This window comes from Chaetodon trifascialis, chromosome 16 (assembly GCF_039877785.1).
Source record: "Chaetodon trifascialis isolate fChaTrf1 chromosome 16, fChaTrf1.hap1, whole genome shotgun sequence".
NCBI lineage: Eukaryota > Metazoa > Chordata > Actinopteri > Chaetodontiformes > Chaetodontidae > Chaetodon > Chaetodon trifascialis.
Window position 1 is genome coordinate 12,268,388 of NC_092071.1, and position 14,596 is coordinate 12,282,983.

At 42.6% G+C, this 14,596-nt stretch overlaps 1 protein-coding gene across 4 annotated transcripts in view; it reads left to right on the plus strand.

Annotated features, from left to right (window-relative positions):
- grik1a (glutamate receptor, ionotropic, kainate 1a) overlaps window positions 1–14,596 on the plus strand; it is a 30,422-nt gene that overhangs the window by 12,070 nt on the left and 3,756 nt on the right. For 2 of the 4 annotated variants that reach the window (XM_070983025.1, XM_070983026.1), the window contains exons 6-15: window positions 62–232; window positions 620–763; window positions 2,520–2,627; window positions 2,893–2,937; window positions 6,782–6,895; window positions 7,298–7,501; window positions 7,946–8,169; window positions 8,763–8,881; window positions 10,404–10,621; window positions 11,896–12,121. In XM_070983025.1, coding sequence (XP_070839126.1) covers window positions 62–232; window positions 620–763; window positions 2,520–2,627; window positions 2,893–2,937; window positions 6,782–6,895; window positions 7,298–7,501; window positions 7,946–8,169; window positions 8,763–8,881; window positions 10,404–10,621; window positions 11,896–12,121 — 1,573 coding nt within the window. The remainder of the gene's footprint in view (window positions 1–61; window positions 233–619; window positions 764–2,519; window positions 2,628–2,892; window positions 2,938–6,781; window positions 6,896–7,297; window positions 7,502–7,945; window positions 8,170–8,762; window positions 8,882–10,403; window positions 10,622–11,895; window positions 12,122–14,596) is intronic. The other 2 variants (XM_070983027.1, XM_070983029.1) reach the window with 1 other exon arrangement.

Sequence of the window (14,596 nt, forward strand, 5' to 3'; positions counted from 1 at the left end):
TGCAGTGGCTCATCAACACAGCAAAAAGCTGAGAAAGTGACACCCTACGCTGTCTCTGCAGGACTTGTTTGCCTTGGACTTGGAGCCATACCGCTACAGCGGGGTCAACATGACAGGCTTCAGACTGCTGAATGTTGATGACCCATGGGTAGCCTCAACGATGGACAGGTGGGCCATGGAAAGACTGCAGGGTCCCAAACAAGAGAGCGGCCTGATGGATGGAATCATGACTGTAAGCCCCGTACTGCTATTTTATAGAACAGAGCAGCAACAGAGCAAACACCTGCTCTACTGAAAACCAATGACGCACATTTGTATGCTGCACACACGCTTGCATACAACTGTAAACTGCAAACACCTGCTAACCTGTAAACCTTTTAAGGAGCTATATTTCAGCATGATGTGAATATAAAGAAAAGTTTGCTCTGTCATTATATTTATTCTGCATCCTCTTTACTTTTCTAATGGCACTTCCTGGAATAACCACTGCAGTGTTTAATGTTATTGCTTTTTCATCTGCATTTCTGACTGTGATTCAGCTGTATACAACCGATGTTTAATTGGGCTCTTGATATATTGCTGTCCCAACAACATCTTCCTCCCGCTGCCTCCTCCGCAGACAGACGCAGCCTTGATGTACGACGCAGTGTTCATGGTTGCCGTCGCGTCCCAGCGGGCCACTCAGATGACCGTCAGCTCCCTGCAGTGCCACCGCCACAAACCCTGGCGCTTTGGCCCCCGCTTCATGAACCTCTTCAAAGAGGTCAGTGTCAGGATCGGGGCTCAAAAGCCATAGAGCTAAAAACCCCTCACATCACCGGCATGACTTAAGGAACTCCTGTCTCTTTTAGCCTGACCACCATACATTTTCGATGATGTGTCTAAGAATGTTTTAAAAGGGCCTTCATGAGCACAAGGTCCTTCTTGCCTTTCTTGCAAATTCACCAAAACTGGATGTCAGATGATTTCATGTGATTTGCTGCTTAACCGGCCCCCTCTGACAGGCCATGATTTGCTTCTGAAAGTACACAACATGAAAATATACGGTATTTATGGACTTGTAAGTTGAAAGCATGTGGCCTGGTCCAACTGTCAGACTTGGATGCCCACAGACAGAAACGAGGCCTTTGATGCATGAGTGTTTTGATCTCTTAAGTCTTAAATCCAGCACAGGACTGTTGCCTGCCATGGAGAGGGAACATTATCATTCAATCCCCTTACTCATATTTTCCTCTTCATGCCCCCCTTTCCTCCTTCGCTCCTTTTTTCTTTTCCTTTGCCTCTCAGTGTCTCTCTCCTCCTCAGCTTTTCGTTTTGTTTGAAGCATCAGTCCTCCTGTGCTATTCATCACTAGATAAGAACCTTTTTGATTGCAAGAACCAGTAATATGTCTCACACAGCACTCAATTAAAAGCTATTTCTGACAAGAGAGCGTGGAATATGAGGACACAGCTTTCATTTCAATGGCTGAAATTAAATCTCGGGCACTATAACCTCTGCGCACTCTCTCTTCTCAGGCTAGTGTCACATGCAATAGTCAGTTTTCGATTGTATTTTGAAAATGTTGACACACTTTTGTTATTCAGTGGACATCAAATCATGAAAAAAAAAACAGAGAAAAGAGGTTCATATCCTGGGTTTTAAATGTTGGCATCAGAAAAGTGCCTCTGAGATTCAGTTTGTGTGTCTTTTGCCGAGCTTTTATGCCTCCATGCCAGCGACAGCTTTGGCCGGAGGCATAGGCATTATGTTTTTCAGGTTGTCCTGAGTCGACTGCAGAGGACATAAAAAACGAGTTCCCAAAACATTTACGGCCCAGTTACACAGTTGTGGTTCAATAATGAACCAGGGTCAGTTACACTTTTCTGGACTGCAAAACAAAATAAAAATCTGAGAGTATTTGGGGGGAAATGGTTACAGCAGTGTTTTCTCCTATAATACACTGTGGGGACATTGACTAATTCAAGTTTTAATCATTTAGTTATTCCTCTTTTTGAGCCAAAACTATATCAAATGTACATACATTCATTTATATATGTTCAGTGTCTGAATGTCGCTCTTTGTATCCATGTTTAAGTAGTCATTATTGACAGGAAAAGAAAAAGCATATAACAGGTGACTCCAAATGTTTGGATGGTAATGTAGATGATCAGGTGGACCTTACTATTTAAAAGGTGCATGCATGTTAGCCTGCGTACATAATAATGAATCAAAATATTAACCTTTGTGTCTTTACTCAACTGAACTTTCTGAACATCCACTGTGAAGATAGTAAAATCTCATGCATATTGAGAATGTATTACTGAGCAGCCTGTCGATGTCTCCCAGCCTTCACCTGGTTTGATCCAGCAAGTCTTCCAGCTATCTGTCAACACTGACTTCTTCTGGCTGCCTCTGGATCCTCTTCCCGTCTCCTCCTGGGACTCTGCTCCAAAGCTTCAATAAGGCTCCACATTGAACTCAGACGGCATTTGAGACTATCTCCCACTTCTCTCTCCCTCTGCATCTCTTCTCCGTAGGCACAGTGGGATGGACTGACAGGGCACATTGTTCTTAATAAGACGGATGGCCTGAGGAGAGACTTTGATTTGGACATCATCAGCCTCAAAGAGGACGGCACTGCCAGGGTGAGCACAGAGGCCTGGAACAGCCAATTACACCACTCTCATGCTGCTTCCACGCTGGCTGATTCATTCCATTAAGGCGAGTGCGCTTGTGTGTGTGCATGAAAGAGAGCGAGCCGCTGAAGAGATTTTGTTTCCCATAATCCATCCACACATTAATTATTTGTTTTAGATTTGTCCGGTCATGAATATCAATAACGCTTCAACATCTGATTATCTCTCTCCACACTGTCTGTGCTTCATCGTGCCCACTTCACATTTTCAAAAGGGTGTTGTGGAGGGCGGAAGTCGCCTCACGAAAAGGTGGATCAAGGTTTGTGCCAGTGCCATGTTTGGTCCAAGCCTCCGTTGTTTCCCCCCTCCCTCTCTCTCCCCCTTCTTATTCTCACTCTGTATGCCGCACACCTCCCTGCTCCTTGCCTTGTCAACCTTGTTTCTCTTCACTGGTTTTTGTGTACAGCAATGCCATGTGTTTGACATTTCAGTTTTCCCCGTCTTTGGGTCCGGGCATCGCTCTGACACTTGTGAAAACTTTTGTCAGCAGTGGGAGAAAAAAGTATTACATTGTTAGAGTAGACATAACAATACCTCAATTAGAAGTAAGTGAGTCCTGTTGTTTCACTTAATGTAATGTCATTCAGTGGCTGTGAGTAATAAGAAAGAAATCCTTCGTTTTTGCAGAGACTTGTCAGTTCATTGCTTAGAATGTGCTTCACTGTTAGACTGCCCTCATACTGCCATGGAAATCATACAGGCTTGAAGTATTTAATCGCAGCCAAGAGGGATGCAGTTAGCAGAGGAGACAGCTTAAGTCAAGACTTGCTGCAAGACCAGATTTCCTTTGTTGGCCTTCGATTGACACATGGACCAGTGCATATGTTAAATGCACACTTCCGTACTTAAAAACGTGCATCAAATGAGCCTGTCGAATTAAGTTTGATATTCATTGGCCCTGTTCTTATAGTTTCTGCTTTTTAATTTAGTCTCATCAAATTCACTGTAAATACTGAAGAGCAGACTAAACATTCTTCACTCTGTGCCTCTGCTTATCACCAATTCGATGAGTGAAAGAGTGAATCAATGAATAATTTCATCCCCTCAAACACAGAGTTAACCATCAGGAGTTGGCAAAGTTCTTTCTCTCCGTCTGTCAGTTGACAGACAGACAGGTATGTAGGCAGGCAGCAGCTGTCAAGGTGCAGAAGCAGTGATTTATACTGTAATTTTAATTCCATTCAGTACTTTCAGCCCTCAAAAGCCTCCCTCCAGAGGAGAGACCACAACATGGTAAAAAGGTCACATAAAATGCTTGACTTTATGGTCATGAAAAATGAATTATCAGTCCGTTGCAGTTCTTGGGCACTGGAGTGTTAAATACACTCTGAAGAGGACGATGGGACTAAACAAAGTGAAACTCTCCTGGGAGTATTTCTCCTAAAGTTGTTGAATTTCAGGAAATATGTTTTTTGTTTTCCCCCCTCTCGGCTTCCTTGGCCTGGCTTAGCGTGTCTCCTGCTCTGTGGTAACGGTTTTCCAGTCTGATTTGGTTCCGGATGGAGATGAGCTTTAAGGATTCATAGATAACATTTTACTCCCAGCGCATGAGAGAGAACCCCTGTCAGTTTTTATAGCACACTTTGTTGTTGGAAGCTTCTCTGGTACGCACGATAAATTTGCAGGGCTATACACAGTAAATCCATGACTTAGGGGTTTAAAAGATGATGACTGTATGCTGTGCAGCCGTCCCAGGCGATATTGTAGCATTGATTTCTTTGGCTTGGTCAGATTACTTTATTACTTAAACTTCAAACTGACTAATCGTGCAGTTGACATTTCACAGAGGATGATGTTTCCCAAAATATTACTGTTTTCCAACATACAGCTTGAGCTAGATTATGTGAAATTGCACAGACCAAAATACCCTCCAAACTTTCAAAAATATTGTTCTCACTCTGTCCATTCATCTTGGAGATTGAGGACAATACAATTAATTAAATCCAACCCCATTCACTCTGCTGCTCATCCGCAGTGTCCACAGATAAGACAGATTTATGGACTCCTGCACGCAGTGGACCTTTGCGAAAGTGCCACGGTGGAGATATAGAGTGCTTTTAGCGAGGTTATAAGTGAGCACATTTTCTGTCTGTCTGACTGGTTGAACAGAATAAGATAGAACATAATGAGGAGTGAAAAGCATGTTATCTTTTCCAATAGGTAATCCCACGTAGCCCTTTTTTCTGAAAAAGAAATTGTGAAAAATAAGACTGCACCTTCTGTAGAGCTCAGTTTAATAAGAGGCACTGATGCGTTCACTGCCGCTCATCCTCTTATGCAGCCAATGGATGAACAGGCCATTGTTTCTGACTAAAAATACTCAAATTCATTGCTTTTTCTTCTCAGCCTAAACAGCAAAAAGGGGGAACGCTCATCCCCATCACTCACTTTATTTCTTATTTACAATGAAGCTTGATCATTTACTGCACTTAACTTTATTGCATCACTGTCATGAGCCCCCTTGGCCTTTGCTCAGCTCTTAACCAGTGAGGGGATTTGAAAGGGTCAAAATCCAGCTGCCAGACGCCTGCGCTAATCTGATAACTATCTGGATTATACCGCCTGGTTCAATGAACCGGACGCTCTCATTCACAGTTACTGTGACAGAGTGGAGGGTAAACACCATGTCGTCCTCTACCCCCCCCCCCCCCCCCCCCCCCCCCCCCCCACTCTGTCTGACCCTGTTCTTCATTCATACTCTTCCTGCTGGTGTGATTCACCAGTTCTTCACCATCATACTAAGTCTGTAACTAACGATTACAACCCGATTCCAAAAAAGTTGTGATGCTGTGTAAAACATACAGTAACTTAAACATTGATTTTTGTAAATATAAGCTTCTTCTGAATTTTTGATGCAGCAACATGTTTCAAACAAGTTTGGACAGGAGCAGCTAAAAACTGGGACAGATGTGCAATGCTCCTAAAACAGCTGTTTGGAACATTCCACAGGTAAACAGGTTCATTGGTAACAGGTGATAGTGTCATAGGGGCATCCTGGAAAGGCTCAGTCGTTCACAAGCAAGGATGGAGCGAGGTTCACCACTTTGTGAACACATGATTGGATAAAGGAGATGACTGCATGGACCCTGAAACACTTCATACAACTGTTTTTGGGGAATGATTGCAATCTGTTTTTATTTACGTTTTACGGAGCATCCCAACTTTTTTGGAATAGAGGGTGTATTTTTATTGATTACACTGTGGATTAATCAATTAATCATTCAGTCTATAAATTAATGGGAATAGATTAATTGAATTAATTGATTAATTGATTAAGAATAAATACTGATATAATAATTTCCTAAAGCCTAATTCAGTGTCGTCAGTTGTTTGGTCCGACCAACAGTCAAAAACCTAAACATATTCAGTTTTTTGTCACATAAGCAACAAATCAGCAAATTCTGACAACTGGAACCTGGACATGTTTATAGTTTTTGCTTTGAAAATGACTGAAAATGGGCGATAAACAATTCATTGATGATTGCAGTATTTGGCAATGACTTATTGTATATATGTTCAATACCTGAGAGTCAGATAAATGACTGCACACAACATGAATGGTGTTGGTTTGCTCCAGAATACATGTAAGCTTCTACCTGACACATGCAATCAGCAGCTCTGTTTGGAGCAAACTTCTCCTTCATTTTCATATTCACTGTACATAAGATGAAGTTTTCGGCACTTGGCCCACAATCATCAGAGCAAAGCTGAGCAAAGGGAAATAGCATTTTGTATGATAGTGAATGGAGCAGAAGGTTGAAAATGAGCCAACAGTGTCAGGTCTTTTCACCTTTATAGTTTTTCATTTTTCTGTTCGACGAATCAGAAAATATGATTAATATGCAGTGTTTCGGAGCAGTTTCTAGTTTCCTGTTAAGGCTTGGAGACTAAACCAGCCTCTGTTTATTTGGTGTCTGCGATAATAGGAATAATCAATCAGCTTCTTTCAGCAACAAGTGTGAGTGACCATTTATGATACAGACAGCCTTATTCAAAGGTTTTAAAGGAGTATGTGTCTGTACACTGCAATTTCGTCTAGTCTTGACTCTGATCAATGCAGGAAATGTGGTTCAATAAATCTGAAGCCCTGTTTGCCTTTCCAGATTGCTGTGTGGAACTCGTACAGGGGGATGAACCTGACGGAGTCCAACCGAGACAAGAATAACAATGTGACAGACTCTCTGGCTAACAGGACTCTTATTGTCACCACGATACTGGTGAGGAGGGAGGAGGAAGGTTAAACAGAGGACAGCGTAGGGAGAAGGAGGGAGCACGTATGGGATGTGTAGAATGCAGATAGCAGGACAACAGAGGAAAGTACAACGAGAGGGGGGAGAGAATCAGTGGGAAGGAATGGCGGTTAAATCTGAAGTGGATAGTTTGAATTTGCATTTTTCACAATTTTATCTCATACATGCAGAGTATAAGCAGACAAAAGGTAGGAGAAAGAATACTTAAGTGATTCTGAGTTCAAAGTATCAAAGTTAAAGTACACTCAGGCATACTAGTTCAATGACTGATGAAGTGGTGAAGCATCTTCATGATTAATAACCCAAATTCAAGGTGTATGCATTGAAAACAGTGAAATACAGCATTTGCTTTTTTTTTTTTCCATGCAGGAAAATCCGTACGTGATGTATAAAAAGTCAGACAAGGAGCTGGTTGGCAATGATCGCTTTGAAGGTTACTGCCTGGACCTTTTGAAAGAGCTCTCCAACATCCTGGGTTTTACATACGAAGTCAGACTGGTGGCTGATGGGAAATACGGAGCCCAGAATGACAAGGGAGAGTGGAACGGGATGGTCCGCGAGCTGATTGACCACGTGAGTTACGAGCAATCACACTGAAAGTTAAAATAAAAAAATCACAGAATCTTTTCAGAAACCAAGTTCAGTGCAGTCGCAGCTTCAGGCTTTTATCCACCAATGAGGAAAGGTTACAAACAGGTACCTGGTGTTTCAACAGTTATGAACAACAATTACATTCAATGGACGACCAGTAACATGAAACTATGATTCCAGATTTAAAAGCCTTGTTATAAACTGTCATGCATGATTATAAGTATTAATTGAGTTTTATAAAGCCATATAATGCATTATAATGTTGCATAATGTGCCTATAATGCACTAAACACATGACCTTCATAGAAAATGTTACCAAATTTAGTCATACATAAAAACAGAACTGCTATTCTTTCGCTTTTGACACTGACTGGTTTAAAGGAGCCTGCTGTGCTTTTATCTTACTTTGTCTTCTGGCTTTTTAAGGTTGCAGACCTTGCTGTGGCTCCCTTGACCATCACCTATGTTAGAGAGAAAGTCATCGACTTCTCCAAGCCGTTCATGACCTTAGGCATCAGCATCCTGTACCGAAAACCTAACGGCACCAATCCGGGCGTGTTCTCCTTCCTTAATCCCCTGTCTCCGGACATCTGGATGTATGTGCTGCTGGCCTGCACAGGAGTTAGCTGTGTGCTCTTTGTGATTGCCAGGTATGAGCATGGATTGCTGCTTGTGATGATGAGATGATGTCCGATGGGATGGAAAAATGTAAGGGTCGCTGAGTGTTTACTGTTGGACATATAGCTGGTGATATAGAGCTGTGCACGTTCCGCTTTGCCACAAGCTGTTTTGTTCGTGTTTTAAAAGTGCAACGGACAGGAAAGCTGTGAGAGGGTGTCTGCCTGATGTAGCAAATTTCCAATTTTGCATAGCTATTCTAAAATAATCGGAAATATGCTTTTAGCTGCCAGATTGGCTTCCACTGTGCCTGTGAAGTAGCCGGGAGCACTTGCGAGCTCGCTCTTCACCTCCCTCTCAGGCATTGTGTGAAACCCCTGCAAGCAGGTTGCACCTAGCAACGCATAACTGAGATGTGTACTTATTGTGAAAATCAAAATACAAATCAATGTGAAGTGTATAAGAACTGGGAGCCGGCACTGAAGCGGAGTGAAGTGCACATCCAGCGTGGCCCCGTGCCTCAGATCAGCTGCAGCACATACAGGAGGTTTTGCCTCATTTTGTTTTGCATCTTTCTTTCTGATATTTCCTTTCATCTCTTTCTGTTCTTTCTCTTGTCTTCCAGGTTTACTCCATACGAGTGGTACAACCCACATCCGTGCAACCCGTCATCGACTCTCATACAGAACAATTTCACTTTACTCAACAGTTTCTGGTTTGGGGTTGGAGCTCTCATGCGGCAAGGTATTTAGCAAGCAATTGACCAAAAAGTCCTCTGACAAGATAAACAACATGGTTTCAAACGAACTGCGGTCAATTTGGTCACCTGCTGAAACCACCGATGCTGTTGTTCCCCACAGTTTTTCCAGTTAATTCTTCCCACTCTCACCATTGTTGTTTGTGGTTGCAGCAGGCTGCTATTTCTAGCTAAAAAGCTTTTGATAAAACCTCTGTACGTGACCTGGCCAGCACCATACAGCAAATTACCGACTAATTGGTGAATGTATTGCAGCATTTAGCAGCCAAAACAACAAATATTTCCCTCTGACGTTATGGTGGAAACCAGCTCAAAGTACTTAAATTTGTCAGTTGGTGAGAAACACAACTCCAAAATAATTCAGTTATTGTAGGTGTAAAGGCTTCAAAGGCCTCTGGGCTCTTACTGTCGAGCTGTCTAGTGAACTAAACTCTAAACCTACACTGTAAACTCTGCTCTAAGCTGTTTAATTCAAAACATCAACATTTGCCTCAGTTTTTCTACGAATGGCCTTTCCATGTAGCCCAGATCCAGTCGCCATGAATTGCAGCCACTCTTTCATGAGAATGATGTTGCACTTGACCTCCCCCAAGGCTGCAGATTTGGACGGGATAAGTCCGCCTGATTGAACAGCCAACAAACGGGCTGACATCACGAGTCCACAACAGTGTGGTGATACTGATGAAATGTGTCGACTTTTCTCACAGCAAGCCACATTTGTCATATTTATCAGAAATGCAGCAGCACTGATAGATGAAGAGATAAGCGAGTGAAGCTTTTATTAAGCTGTGTGGCTCAGTGTCCAATTCTCCATATGTGGTGTGTGTGTAACCTGGCTGCTTGGTGACCTTAAGCTTTCTGTGGGATGCCTGAGGAAAACTGCTACCTTAGATATGTGGCTGTTAAACCAACCCCCCCCCCCCCCCCCCCCCAATCTGTCTTTGACTGTGAAAGCGCAGTTGAGCCACTGAGCGAAAAAGGTTTAAAGACGTTTCAAGAAAAATGTTCCGAAACATTACAGATCATCTCATCTTTTTTATTGCTTCCTTTCTGAGCATGCGGATGAAAAGATTTTCCTCATTTTCTTTACCTTCAGCTTTCCTTTTGGTTTGTCACATTTAGTTTCTCTTTTTCTTCTGTTTTTTTCTTTTTCAGTTGTGTTTTCTTGCACGTTTTTGCTGCTTTGTTTTAAGTCGTTTGTTCTTTAGGGTGAAACTTTTATGCCGCTTTCTCGACTAGGACTCCCTTGTAAAAGAAATCTTGAATCTCAATGGGAATATTCCTGGTGAAATAAAGTTTGAATAAAAAGAACAAACAAGTTGTGCAGAGGGGAGAAAATAGCCGTGCTGTATGAAGAGGTGCACAATTTATCATTTAGAGCTGAGGTGAAAACCCAGTTGGAGCTGCGTTGTGAATCCAGCTATTAAGATAACCACATTTAGACCAGGGTACTTGACAGCCCTTTAAGCTATTTTTTTAATCTTTTGTCCCCCATCACTGTGCTTCAAGGCTCGGAGCTGATGCCTAAGGCTCTGTCCACTCGTATAGTCGGAGGTATCTGGTGGTTCTTCACCTTAATCATCATCTCCTCCTACACGGCCAACTTGGCTGCCTTCCTCACTGTGGAACGAATGGATGCGCCCATCGACTCAGCAGATGACCTGGCGAAGCAGACCAGGATTGAATACGGGGCAGTGAGGGATGGATCCACCATGACCTTCTTCAAGGTACAGCTGGTGTAGGCTCTAAATGAGCTTTTGACTTTCATCAAAGTCACAGCATAAAACTAGTAGTTGAAATTGCCACGCAGGAGTGTCTGTCTTTTCAAAAGTGCACGTTAAATTATGTTGTACACGTTGGTGGAGTGCTGCAGCTTTCAAATGAAAGCCCTCATTCATTTCTTTTGTACTTTCCCATATTAAATACATAAAATCCTTAATTTGAACATTCCCATTACTCAATAAAATGTTTCTTTTCGTAAAAACAAGAGCTTTAAAAATGCAGTTAGCCCTATAGCTCTCCATTTCAAGTCATCTTAAGCAGAAGAGCTAATATTTCTGAAATGTTTGCTTTATGTTTATGTAAAGACCTGTAATTAATCCTGTGATCATAAATTATGCCATGAAGCTATGCTGTGTTTTTGTATTTAAATATATAACGTTAATAGCTTCATCATGCCAAATGAAACTAGTAAAGTATTAATATCAACCATTGGACACATTAATCTCAATAGTATGTGCTTTTCATCTTTCATCTCTGTCAGAGATGTGAGTTGAGAGAGTGGCATAGTACCTTCTCTTCATAAAATCAGGGTCCTCAGGCTCCCTCATCTGCTCCCTCCACCATCCTGTATCTTTGCCGAACATCCAATTAAAAAGAAAAAATCTAAAGACTGAAGCAGAAAAAAAAGACTTGCATTGACTTTAATGAAAGGCAACATAGATGCATCAAGTGGCGAGTATATGATGGGAAGTGGAGAAGATGCGCATTGAGACTACTTGAGTTTTGGGTCGTCTGTCTTTGAAGTTAAACACATGCTAACTTTTTAGTTCGTCTTACATTACGCATCACTGAAGCGATGTCCTCAGGCAGGGCTGTCACTTCCTTCCCCCACCACCACCCACTCTCCTCGCATCCTGGTGGCTCAGCAGGGGTGATCCATGCAGGGCTTTATCCTCCCAGATTGCAGCCAGTGATTATGGCTGCCTGGATAGGAAGAAGCAGGCTGTGTTGATGGCTCGAACAAATTGAATCAGCTGGAGGAGATTAAGAACACAGCTGTCCCATTTTCTCTGACTGAGCAAGGAAAAACACACACACATCAAGACACACACTCAGTCCCACACACCCTGCTGTTAAACCTATATGTGCTCATGATACTGTTTAAAATATAGTTAAGTACATGTGTGCTGTGTACATGCACAGCTGCAAACACGTAGCGTAGGTGTACAAATGCATAATCCTTCTAACCAACTTTTGCCTGTTTGGCTGCTTTCTTCAGAAATCAAAAATCTCCACCTATGAGAAGATGTGGGCGTTTATGAGCAGCAGGAAGAACACCGCATTGGTTAAAAACAACAGGGAAGGCATCACCCGGGTCCTGACGACAGACTACGCCATGCTGATGGAGTCCACCAGCATCGAGTACATCAGCCAGAGAAACTGCAACCTCACACAGATTGGAGGTCTCATCGACTCCAAAGGCTATGGAGTGGGAACACCTATCGGTAAGAAGAATGGGACAGAGGCGTCTGTAGCAGGATGTACTGTAGGTTTATTCTTCACTGTCATCTTTTTCGGTTAGCGGGGAATGAGAAGATATCACTTTTTGAAGTCTTGTTAAAACAGCTCCACATATATTCAAAATGAGACCAAAAGCTTCTGTTGAAAAAAGCTATCGGTGTTGTACTATGAGGGAAAAGTTGTCCTTGCAACTTCAACACAGCGAGACTCTTCTGTGGTCATCTTTCTGGCATTCAAATTGTTGTTTTGTGTGGTAGACTGCAGACATGTAGCCTCTAAGTAAGTGAACACAAGCCACAGAGAGAGAATAGAAAAATGCGCTGAAGGCCTTCTGACAATTGTATTGTCAGAATAGAATTTTAATAGAAATTGCCCTGCAGACACAAACTTCAGCTTCTTTGGAATTTGTATTTTCATTCTTCGGGAGTTCAAGTTCAGAGCTGCTCTCCTCTATATATCTACAACATGCAAATGCACTTCCATCAGAGCGGTCTGCCAGCTGTTCACTGCAAATGTTCATGGAAGGTTTCAGGCCAGTTTGTTGGATTGAGAACTTGAACTGGAAGCGAGTCAAGGCACTGGGCCGTGTTTGCAGTTGGTACCGCTGGATGTTTATTCATGCAGCTCTCTTGTGTTTTCTCTTTTCTTCCTCCTGTCTCTTAGTCTTTTATTTGTTGCAATTCATTTATCTTAAAATATTCTTATTCTCCTTAGCTGCCTCCTTAACTCACTGAGCCATTTTTTTTTTTTTTTTTCAAACTGGGGTGTTTTTTTAGCTGAGCACGACCAACTTGCCAAGAACACTCTCCACATCTGCATAAGTTGCACACCTCCATGCTTGGAGGCTGCCAAGTACAGAGCATACATTAAAATGTTTGGCACAACAGTGGAAATAATGAGGATGGGGCCATGGCCATCCAGTTAATTTCTGTAATTACCATGAGTATCTGTGGCATTTATGTACTCTATATTAATACATAGTAATTATTACCTCTTTTATCAACTCTGTTCTTAGGTTGGGTATGTAATCATAAAACAATATTTATCCAAAGGAAATAAATGTACAAAGGATTACTCGTGCAACATACAATAGAGTGTAAGTATAAGAGGTGCATTATGAATAAGATTGTATGCAAGGAAGCCAAAGTTCATAGGTTGCAAGGCTTTCCTCCCAGCAACAGGGGGAGAAGTTGTACAGTTTGATGGAAACAGAAACAAAGGACTTCCTGTAGGATTTTAGCCGAGGATCAGTGACTATGCCTCTCACCCCTTCATGACATTGCCAGTGAACCTCTGTAGTTTGACAGACCTCCAGCAGAGGCTCAAGTTCCACTCGTGCCCGCTATCCAACCATCCCGATGAGCTTGTTGACTCAAGCATTGCTGGCTGCTCTCACCCGCCTGCCCCTGAACACTGCTGTGGGATATAATGTTGGCGACCACAGAATGGACGGATACCTGCAGCATAGTACTGCAGGTGGCAAATGTTCAGATCCTCCTCAGAAAGTTAAGTTGGTGCTGACCACTCTTGTGGAGGGAAAGTGGTGTTGCTCATTCAATCCATTTGGTTCGCCCAACATCATTTGTCTGTACTCAGCCTCTTTTCCCTGCTGGTGCTGCCTGTTACACTCTGTGACTGAGCATTCAGACAATTTTTAATCTAATAAGAGCAACTGCCTGCATGTCCGTGAGTGTAGTAGAGGTCAGGTGAGATGATGTGCCATTAAAACTACAGGAAAAATAAAACAAAATGATGCAAATCAGGAAAATGATGCCATTATTTAGCTGGTGAGCAAACTGTAGGGGTCCAGGGAGTGGATGTGTGTCAGCACCTGTCCCTCCAATTATTTCAGCACTTGTTTGGCAGGATGTATTCCACAACACCAGGGGCTCTGTACAGGTTCAGGTTTAGGTTAAAGATGTGCTTTACAACTAAACACAGCTAAGTATCCAGCTGATGCCCTCAGGGCAGATGCAGCTGTGCTTGGGCTGAGCAGAGCTGAGCTGACAACTAAGTTTGTTGGAGGTCATCGGTGGACAGTGGAGGGGACTGCCCGAGAGGAGTTGTTAAACCTATTAAAAGTTGTTTAATTGCTTCAATTCCTTGACCCTATCCGTGCCTCCTGATCTGCGGTCTGCTTGAAGCCGGCGATGTTTCTCATCCCACTCTGCACCTCATTTGTGTTGTTCTGCCATAGCTTCCTCGCCTTCTTCCTGTTGCACCCCTTCACCCCGACAGTGTTCTCTGTCAGATGTTTCTGCGTCTGCTTCAAGCTTATTCACATAGCGCTGTGCTATCACTCTTTCAAGCTTAGATTTCGTTATTTTTCCCGAGGGAAGCGTTTGTCACACATGATTTGTTCGGGGACCATTGGAAATTTGAAAATCCAACAATAATACTACTTGCACAGTTTCTAGCTTTGATAAATATTGTAGTTTTGCAGATTTTTAAAAAAGAAA